This window comes from Vigna umbellata, chromosome 5 (assembly GCF_029865625.1).
Source record: "Vigna umbellata cultivar VRB3 chromosome 5, Vumbellata_1.0, whole genome shotgun sequence".
Classification (NCBI taxonomy): Eukaryota; Viridiplantae; Streptophyta; class Magnoliopsida; order Fabales; family Fabaceae; genus Vigna; species Vigna umbellata.
The window spans coordinates 18,825,969-18,836,870 of record NC_142169.1 but is presented as its reverse complement, the minus strand read 5'-3'; the positions used below and the strand labels follow the sequence as shown (position 1 = coordinate 18,836,870).

Sequence of the window (10,902 nt, the reverse complement as noted above, 5' to 3'; positions counted from 1 at the left end):
TTCTCGAAGTGCTTTTAAAGCTTTTATTCTTACAATTATATAATTGATTAATAATCTATTATATTGACATTTAATGAGGAGCATGCTTAATTCAGGAGCATGCTTAATATCAAATATACATATAATTAATTATGTCTAAGAGTATTGCAAGTGTTTTTCAGTTAGGATATCTAACATAATCAATTATATGCGTGAACATTTGTTTTACGAATTGTGTTTTCAAATTTTTTATAAAAGGAGTATTAATTTTATTGTTAACAGAACATTTTGGAAATTAATCAAAATGACATACAATTGTTTTTTGAGATAAAAAACACAATTCTAAAGTGCTCAAAATAGTTGAAAGATTTTAAAAGTGTTACGTTTTGTTGTGGTCAAGTTTTAAAGTGCTTATGTTGTGGTAATTTTTGTCCGTTGTCTTTTTAGGATTGTTTCTAGGATTCTTTTTGTTTTGTAATCTAACGAGTATTTCCATAATGTGTTTTGTAAGTTGTTCTGGATAGAGTTGATAAGGCTAAATATCTTTTTGGATAGTCAAAGAGTGGATAAGACCAACATCCTTTTGAAGGGAGTTAAGGATGAATACGAAAAATATTCTCTTGAGTATTCAATGTAAGATTGAGGTTGATATTCTCTAGAATGCTTAGATTATTTTTTGTTTGCATTGTACAAACTTTGTGTTATTTAGTGGAACCTATTTTTCATGAAGGAAAAGTTGAGACTAGATGTAGAATAAATGGTGATTTGAACTAGTATAAATCTGTGTGTGTGTTTTTTTTTTCTATCTTTATCATAGTTTATTGTTATTCTAAATCTTGTATTCATAAGTTTCAAGAAAAGTGCATTTAGAGTTTTTAAATCCGAAAAAAGTTTTAAAACAAATTCACACCCTATTGGTTTAAACAAAGCCTACCTCTTTTTCTAACACAATATTTCAAATACAAGTTGTCCACGATTATAATATCTTAAATGTTTTTGTTAGGCCGAAATGTACCTAGAAGTACACAAGTCTTCATGCTAGATCAAGACGTACTAGGAAGCTTACATGTCCACTTTACTTCTCACTCTTCAAGTTGATTTGTCCTCTATTGCAGATGTTGAATGCGTTCTCTTCCAATAAAGGTGAGATGACATCAACATGAAAGCCTACAAAGATACTTCGACACTTAAATCAGTGTCTAGTAGTAAAAGAATAAGGTTGCAATAAATTATTATAGTGACATACCTCGTGACCAGTGGGTATAAATAGTACCTATATGGTCTTGTTCATTGGATCTAAGCTTCCTAGAACTATCTTCTTTTAAGGTTCCCTAACTTACTTAATTATCCTTAATATTTATATGATCTGTCATATTGTTTATGTGAATCCGTACTTTAGGGTTATGGTAGGAATATGTGATCCATGCCTTTGGTATAGGGCTTGACTTCTTCAACCTTCCTTAAGCTGAGGTGTAAGACCCGAGAAAATTGTGGTATTAGAAAATAACGTGGTTCTGAGACTTGGGGATTATTGGTTGGTAATTGATGTTTAATGTTTAAGTGCTTCTTTTTAGAATTATAATTTCTATGTTAATTAATTAATGTTATGGTTGATTAAGTTAAATACATGATTGATATGTTGTTATTTTGATGTTTTGGGTGTGTGATATTACTAATGTGATGTGTTCGCTTTTTGATAGAAGGGTTGTTTAGGATTGAATGAGTGTGTTCAATTCTAAAAAGAAAAAGAGTTAAGAGAAACTTTTGTTTTATTTGTATTTTTGAGCTCCAGGACAAAATGGTCTTTTTACCTTCATTAAATGGTGCATAAATTAAGTTAGGGGGTGTAGAAAGTAAAGAATGAAAATAAAATTAGAAGAAAATGAAAGCTACGTGGGTTTTAGAAAGATTTTGTGGTTGGTGGTATTTTAAAATGAAGTTAAGATAAAATAAGAGAGAAAATCTTAGTGGTTTTATAGATTAAGTGAAAGATGCTATTTTAACCACAAAGATAAATATAGAATAAAAGAAGGTAAAAAGGAAAAGAGAGAAAGGGATGTTGAGTGCTACTTTGCCGAAGCGTTCCATGAACGCTCACAACAACCCTCCCTTTTCTTAGTCTATGTTAATAAGAGTTATGGATGAGAGATGGTGTGGTTTGCTTGTGGCGAACTAAGTCCTAAAGTAGGAGGCTAAAATGTCGTAGCAATCTATAGAGAATATGGGGAGCTTGATAAACTAAGTGAGGGTTGTGCCTTTAAGGGAAGTGGGGAAAACTTTGCACAAAACTACGTCTTTAGTGGAATACAAGCCAAGCTGGGTAAGGTAAGCATGTATATGGTTGTTCGCGTCAATAATGTCATCATATTTTTGCATGTGGAATGCCTTCCATCTCGGGGGGAGAGGCGTCTCCATAATGCCATCTATGACATGATGTCTTCTTGTGCTTAGGAGCATTAAGGATGTGTTAGTTGTGCCAATTGTACATTGGTTTGTTCCTTGCTCGATTGTTTTAGAGTGAGTTCGAGGTTGTCATCCTCCCTCTTCTTCCTCGTCCCCCAATATCCTCTTCAATGCCCTTATTGCCTTGGTGTCTTCGACACTTCGTTTCCTCAGCTCAAGCCATAGTGTTTGGTCCTTTGTTCACATTATTATTACATCCATTGCTTGTCATGTTTCTTGTGGACACCGTGCTTGAAGATACAACCCGATCCTATGGTAGGCACCAAATATTCTTGCTAGGTCGAGATGTATCTAGAAGTACACAATTCTTCTTATTAGGCCAAAGCATACCAAGAAGCTCATGTGTCCACTCTACTTCTCACTTTTCAAGTTGATGTGTTCTCTTTCAATAAGGGCGAGATGACCTTGGCAGGGGAGCTTGCAAAGATACTTCAACGCTTAAGTCAATTGCTAATTGTAAAATAATTAGGTTGTAAAAAATGATTCTACCTGAATGAGCCTTGTTCATTGGCTTAGGATTCATAGGATTACCTTTTTTTAGGATTCTCTAACTTATCTCCAATCTTTCCATGATCTGTCATATTGTTTATATGGATCCATATTGTAGGGTTATAGTACGAATTTGTGATTGTACTAAGCCTTTGGTGTAAGGCGAGACTTCTTCTGCCTTCTTTAGGCTGAGCTGTCATCGACCTCTTTATATACATGTCACGGTGCCTTTGACCTCTTCCAACATACTAGTCTTTTAGGCTTATAACGTTTAGGCCGAGGTGTCCTCGACCTCTTCTTGTACATTAAGCTTAGAAAAGTCATAACAAAAAAAAGGTTAGACAATGTTTTGTCAAAATTTGAACATGTATCCAATCATCAAACACAACCTTATATGGACAAAATGCACTCTAAAATAACATATGTGTATGGTATAAGACACGAGTATTACTAAACACAATAAAATACTTTGTGCTTACAAAAACAACAAGTGTAGAAGAGAAAAATGAGTACAAATGTTGTTAAATGTAGTTGAAGATTAGACACATATAGCCATAAGTGCTAACACAAGTAAAATTATACTGAGAACAAGGATGCAATTGAGTCTCTCCTAAGAAACAAATGCATGTTACAACGGTCAATGAACAAAAGAACAACATAGTTTTGCACAAGTGATGATCGAAAACAAATTTTCAAATACAAGTCAAGTAAGTTAGACACAATTCACAAATGTCTAGCATAAGATGCATCTCTATGATGTACCACCGTCTAATGTATGTGATATTTGACCAAGGACATTATCCAAGAAAATACTAACACAAAGAGCACATGTTCAATTTGGTGTTGTTAGTTGAAGGAGAAGCACAATAGAGTAAGAAAAACGAGCAACAAATCTCCTCACACTTTATAGTAGAAGATGTCTGCATAAGATCATGACCTTCTAAAATGCTTTGTTACAAGATCTCCCTAAGCACACAACCCACAAGAGCCTCTCGGGACAGCTATAAAAGGATGTTATCTTATACATAAGAGGCTTAGGTTCCAAAATTAAGTCTTATATGCATGAGACTAGCTTGAAAAGGTTTCGAGGACTCAAAACTACAGTTCACCTATTACACAACTCAGTTTTAGTTATTTTGTTTAAATAGTAATATAAAATCATGTGCTATTTGAGAATTTTTTTTTTTTTGTGATAATAAACTTTTCTGTTGTTATATTTGTCGGTCTAAATTAAATAACAGTGACAAATTATTTAAGTCATATTAATATTAAATTAAGTTCATTTTCTACGTACCAGATATATATGTACGAAATATAGTAACACACAATTTACATATATCGATATATAGATTGTACCGATCACTAGGGAATATTTTTCCACATAATTAATTTCAGATCAAGATTGACAGAATTGTGCAAAGCAATTTGTGTTTGGTGACATCATCTTGCTAAGACTGATATCTACATTTAATAATATGAAAACCATTCTTGTATATCAACGTCAATGTAGGTTTGCATTGGTGTTAAACTGGCTGCCTCAAATCACAATAAAGCTGGTTTGATGAATCTTTAGCATCTCAATACAGTGTAGCGAGCTGCTTTTCGAATTCTTAATCAAGGCAGGTGCTACTGAAAAGGTGTCTCCACCTTTGGTCATGCTGCAGGATCAATCATCGGTGCCAAAGTAGCGATCACCAAATTCACCTAATCCTGGGATAACACGGTACTCTTCATTCAGTTCAACATCAATCTCAGATGTTACAATCTTCAATGACGGAAACCTTTTACACACGCAATGGATTCCCTCAGGAGCCTGTATGCAAAAAGGCCCATAAGATCCGTGTATGTAAACAGTGTGAAATGATAATCAAATAACATATTATATCAGCAATAAAGGCATCGGAATTAACTCACAGAAATGAGGTTCAGGAATATAATGTGGTTTTCTGGTACTCCTTTCTGAATGAGTAATTCAATTGCTTGGTTGGCAGAGTTACCTAAAAATGGAAGTTATTGATGATCTATTTATCAACAACGAACACATAAGATATTAACAATACAAGAGAAGGTCTTAAGAAAATCATCAGTGGACTGCTAGACTAGTACAAGTGGGCCATCCCAAAATAGTAGTTAAGAAGCAATTTAGTAGGTCAGAACTTTCACGGGTTCCTCATGCTGTATCTAGCAAAATAGAATTACGTCTCTTCTACAACAAAGTCAATTATATTTACTTATATCATCATTACCATATCCCTGATTCCCAACAAAATAGTATTACCATATTAACAGATACCATCCATACCGTAACATAATGTACAACTTAACTATTCTATCAACACATTAACACGATTTCTTCCCAACAATTCAAAGAATGCAAATAAAATCCTGAGCATTAACTGCTGCCACTACGAATTTCAAGAAAAAATGGCTTTTGAAATATAAAATGGAAAAACAAATGGCGGGAGAAGATTCCAAGTCTTAACCTGTGGCCAGGACCGGGTCAAGAAGCAAAACATGCCGTTCTGAAATATCCTTGGGAAGCTTTTCATATATAAGCTGCTCAGAGAAGCAAAGGGTTTACCATTGAAAACCAACATCAGTAAAGAACGTATACATCTATGTCTAATTCCAAATAATTCATTTACCTGTTTTCCGTTGTCTCCATCCCGGTGAATCAGAATTTTACCAATTTTAATGCCTTTACAACATGCACGAAGTGCATTTTCCATGCTCTCACCACTATAATCCAAAAACAATGTAGAACAATAAGTCCAGGAACAGAGTCTTGAAGTGAATAACTCCAGTTTTAGTACTACTAGAGTCTCAATGTTTGCTGAACTATATACACAACCATATGAAAATTGAGACCATTAATCTAATCAAACAAGGGAACTGTACTTAGTTCCATCATTGCATTTCTAAAAATACTGTGATTTACACTTCACTCGCCAAAATTAATACCTGATTCAATGCTCACCTTCGTACAATTGAAACACCACACAACTTTTTGCAGAAATCAACACCAGTATAGACAGATCCTGCAATACGAACCTCACTTCAGTTAATTATGGTTGTCAAGATAAACCTCCATTAGTGAACTACAGGTGATCTGCTACTTCTTTACCATACATGTCGCAATTCACAAAGCATAAATCTTATTCCCCAAAAAACAAGAGTTATACTGAACATAAAAACTGAAAAAACTGAGAACATTGACATATGATGATTACCTGTGGGAGTAACCACTTGCTTTTCGGTGAAAGGCAGATGACCTAGACCATGCTCAACAACCTGATAACCAAATCTCACGAACTAAGTACTAAAAACCCATGGAGGAAAGAAATTCAGCAGAGCTATAAATCATACAGTACCAGGCGTATAAGACGATCTGAATAAAACACGAAATCATGCTTTGATATGTCTCGGTCCCTAATCAATGTATGCATCCCTCTTATCTGAAATGTATAACCATAGCCAACAAAGTACCAAGTAAAATATTGAATTTTCAGTTAAGGACTTTATCATATTTAAAGAAACACATAATCAAAGAAATGCAACATATAAGTATTGAATAAAAAGCAAGATACAAAAATAAGCAAATCTGGTCAAAATAAAATATTGGTCTCTAGTCTTACACCAACACTCTCAAAGGCAATCAGACATATATGTCCAATATACCCATAGATCTAGGGTGGCCACCCATCATGCTTTCGTGGTACAAGAGGTTTCATAAGTGGGTCCATATCATTTTCAAGTCTTGGTACTCATCATGTCTTCGCATCTGTTTTATCAAGGAGAAATTCCCGATCTTTCTTGTCTCCCCTCATTTTTGCTAAGATGAAGCTGCATTTGTTTCTCCACTCTAATAACCAAGAAGATGGTCTACCTCCCCAAGAATGGGCTCCTTTCTAAAGCCTACAAGTATCTAATGATTCCTCTATCAAACCAACACCTCTTACTACCTTCTAGTTTTCCCCCATTTTTAGTGTATAGCCTATGCATTTGCATCATTTCTTTACTGTGTGTATATATATATATATATCCCAATTTGAATTTGAATACAACTAAGAGTCGCATCCTACTAGGTGAGGTCAACTAGCTCCATGGATCAAATGGTGTCATTTGGCATGTATCCAAATTCAAATAAAAGAAAGAATATCTTCATGCTATATCTTGTCAAAATAATTCTTATTTCTTTCTTGGACATTCATAATGAAACAAAGTACTTGGTTTCATTGAAATAATAATTCCTATGATCCGCAAAATGTAAAACTGGATAATTTTCCACTTTAATTTCACCAACAATAAAAAACTGATACCAAGGGTTTGTTATGGTTCATTAAGTAACTAATCTATTTGTGTGAGAAGTATGAATGTGTCACTGAATGTTTCCCCAAATTTAAAATCATTAGAAGTGGAGAAAGAAAAATAAAAAATGACAAGCTATGTTTAAGGATACCTGGAACGTAGACTGAATAACATAGACATTTGGATATATTTTGCATAGATCATGTTGACCAAGCTTTGTCCGAATATGTTGCACGATCAAATCAATGGCTACATGATTATCACCTCCTCGAGGAATGATCACATCAGCATACTTTTTTGATGGTAGAACAAAATCATCAAATGCAGGCTTAACAAATTTTGCATACTGCAAAACAGCATTACAAGCAGTTACGGGTAAATATATAATGTTAGTGATAACACATCATGGGGATTACGAAATTCTCTCTGTTCACACATGAAACTTTCTCAAAAAGATAAAATTGATAGAAGTGCTGTCATTATAAGGCAGCTGCTGTAAAGCCATGCTTGCCAATTAAAGCGTTGGTCATACCTGTTCAAGAACAGAGTTTATATCCCTGCCCCTCTCAACTGTGTCACGTCTAATTCTACGAGCAAGCCTCACATCAGCATCTGTAAGTAGTTAATAACAAATGATGAAATTAGACACAGCTTGGAACTTCCATTATCATATAAAATATTAATCTAATAGTATGTTTCAACATTTGCAATTTTATTCCAGGAAATGCGAAAAACGGAATATAGCATCCGATTCTAAGGTATTGTTCGTGCCAAAGAAAAGCAGTTATACCTTGTTTTTACTTAAGTTTTATTCCTTTGAAGAGGAGAGGGAAAGTTATATTTCCATAGGAATATGAAGAATGCAATGTAGTCTACTCTTCCCCTCTACATATTGTCCAAGAAACCATCTATATAGTCCATCCAATTAAAAACAAAAAACACCATGCTTTGCTGTAATAATGAAACAATAAAACTCATTGATTGACCATTTCTACAGTCTCAGCAACTATGCTGTGCATTAGTTGTTTTTAGAAGTTTTTTTCTTTCATATTCTTAAGAAGTGCCTTCCAGTGTTTATTTTACCAAGCATCCACAGAAGCACAACACAATTAATTAGTAACTATAGCTCCACATTGTTTTTCAAAAACAATTTGTAAACTTCCATGTCAACTATGTTTTGAAAAACTAACTACAACCGCAATTTTGAGATTAAAATTAAGGTTTTCAGACTCTCCACAACCACATTACATCCACAATTGCAGACAATTTATCCACAATGTTCCACAACATCAAAGATTGCATCACTGCAACACAACTGCATTTTAAAACCTTTCATATGACTAATGTTGTTGAATGATTAAGATACAAACCTGTGTCTACAAAGATCTTCATGTTCATGAGATCCCGCACATGCTGATCGTGGAATACAAGAATCCCCTCCAATATAATCACATCAGAGGCATTAACCTAAGCAAAGAGCTCCATCTCAACTAAAAGAAATCCTAACAAACCAAAAACAAAATGACATCATTCTTTTGGGTTGAAACCTGGCGAAAACTATCAGAAGAACGCTGATGTTTCTTGAAGTCATAGATGGGAACGTGCACGCCCTGGCCACTAATGAGTTTCCCCATGCACTCTAACAACTGCTCGGTGTCAAAAGCATCTACAAAGAAACTGAACCCACTGAGTGAACTAAACTAAACTCGTTCAAGTCAACCAGTGAGTTTAAACGGAAATGAAAATTACCAGGGTGATCGAAATTGTACTCATGAACACGTTCCAACTCTTCCGGTCTCAGCCCACGATAAAAGGAGTCCTATACATACAAACAAAAAAAAGTAAATTATTTTAGTGCCCAAAATTGGAAAGCGTCTAGTACTAGTCTCTGAAATAAAATAAAAAAATGTCAAATAAATTCCTGAAATCCAAAATGCAGTATTTACTACTAAAATATAATGACAGTTCAGGAACTACTCATTCCATTCCAAACCTATAGTTATTTTAGCTTAGTATAATCAGGAAAACCTTAACTATTACATCTATAGACTAAAATACCCGTATTGAATATAGCATTTTTGTAAAATTTAATGTTTTAATAAGGGTAGCTTAGATTTGAAAAACAACTATAGTTTCGGAACAGAACTAAATTGCTGAAATAGCTATTGTACAACACTGTTTTGGAACGGAGGAAGTATAACGAAAGTGAGCTGTATATCTTGAGAACTAAAATGACAGTAATACTGATTGCAAGGATATTAGGACAGTCTCTCATAGTTTCTGAAACAAAAATAACAGTCCCTCTATTTCTTTCACTTGATTTTTACATAAAGATTATTTAAAATTCTTGATAATAGTGAAGTTTCCCATCTTACATTTTATCACTTCAACATCATGACAAAATCAAAAGAAAGGTTTGGCACATCTCTTTATCATTTGTCAACAAACATAATTTGTTACTTAATTGAAACTCTATTGTTTACTCTACGGTTTTAAACAAAAGATCAATTAAATAATAATTATTATTATAAATTTAAATTAAAAAAAAATGGAAAGAGAATGAAAGCGTGCCTGATTGACTAGGACGACGCGGTGATCGTGAAGCTGCTGAATGATCATGTCGCAGACAGTGGTTTTCCCAGAGGCAGTACCTCCGGAAACTCCTACACACACGTGAATCGCATTCGCTTAATTTTGGAATTGAAACACTGAAAGAAGGAAAAGTGCGGAGAAAAGGAAGAATAATAACCAATAACGAAAGGGCGATTGGGGTGGGAATCCGGGGCTAGGGTTGAATCAGGAGCGGCGGAGGCGGTGGCGGAGGAAGGTAGCAAGCCGTCGAGTCTAAGGCCGGAGAAGTGGGCCCCGGATGCGGCCTCCATGACGTAGTCAATCGACGTCGTTTCTTCAGGCATTGTGGGTTTTTCAGTGTAAGGTCCTTTTTGTTGGTTGGTCACAGCTTCTGTTCCCTTTTTATGTTGCAGCCTTTGCCTGAAAGAGACTCTTATTTTTTTTTTATCACTTCATCTTATCGAAAACTGTTACGAATGCATAACTTTTTAATATACTTATAATTTCAAAAATATTATTTGACGCACCTAAAAACTATATTATTTTTATTTACTTTTTATATAGTTAAAAAATTACAAATATTTACACTTTTATTACTATTTTATTATTATATTTCATGTGAAATGAAAGTAAAAATGTCTCAGTATACTATTACTCTTATAATTTAGTTAAATTTATCTTTCACATTTTTTATTTGTTTTAAATATTTTTTTGTTTTATATTCATTTATGGTAATCATAGTATTTTTAATTTACGTATTTGCTCTTATTTTCAAATGTTAAAACTTGGTGGATTATGTTTAGAACTTTGTTAATTTACTACTTAACAAAAACTTGTAAAAGTATAAAAACGAATATGAAAGGCATCTAAAGTGTGTTTGCTTTTGTGTTATAGCTTATGTTCGACGCATAGATAAATATCTAACCGTTTAAAGGTTTTAATTCCTAAAAGTTGAAAAATGTTTAGTTTCTTTATATGGTTCTCTATGAGACAGAAAAAAAAATAGTCTTTAATATTTTCTTCGTTTAACCATCCTTCTAGTGTAACTTGTTTTTATATTTTATATATAAATACTTATGTTTAGATCTCAAA

The 10,902-nt window shown here is 33.8% G+C and overlaps 1 protein-coding gene across 1 annotated transcript; it reads right to left on the bottom strand.

Annotated features, from left to right (window-relative positions):
* Positions 1 to 4,235: 4,235 nt before the first annotated feature.
* LOC124839181 (uridine/cytidine kinase UKL1, chloroplastic) lies at positions 4,236 to 10,225 on the bottom strand. Its single transcript, XM_047314922.2, has 14 exons — positions 9,989 to 10,225; positions 9,811 to 9,902; positions 8,989 to 9,058; positions 8,787 to 8,905; positions 8,610 to 8,706; positions 7,772 to 7,851; positions 7,391 to 7,585; positions 6,303 to 6,386; positions 6,162 to 6,222; positions 5,909 to 5,969; positions 5,577 to 5,670; positions 5,415 to 5,487; positions 4,846 to 4,928; positions 4,236 to 4,744 (listed from the first exon to the last, which is right to left on the bottom strand). Exons 1-14 carry the CDS (start codon positions 10,152 to 10,154, stop codon positions 4,598 to 4,600), a joined length of 1,422 nt encoding a protein of 473 aa, XP_047170878.1. The 5' UTR covers positions 10,155 to 10,225; the 3' UTR covers positions 4,236 to 4,597.
* Positions 10,226 to 10,902: the final 677 nt, after the last annotated feature.

What these genes read in the sequence shown, in the direction of transcription:
- LOC124839181 (XM_047314922.2), bottom strand. Translation starts at nt 10,154, where the DNA reads ATGCCTGAAGAAACGACGTCGATTGACTACGTCATGGAGGCCGCATCC. An exon ending in TAAACTCTGTTCTTGAACAG is followed by an intron (nt 7,586 to 7,771) that starts GTATGACCAACG and finishes GCTGTTTTGCAG; the next exon opens with TATGCAAAATTTGTTAAGCC. An exon ending in GGTGTTTCAATTGTACGAAG is followed by an intron (nt 5,671 to 5,908) that starts GTGAGCATTGAA and finishes TTTGGATTATAG; the next exon opens with TGGTGAGAGCATGGAAAATG.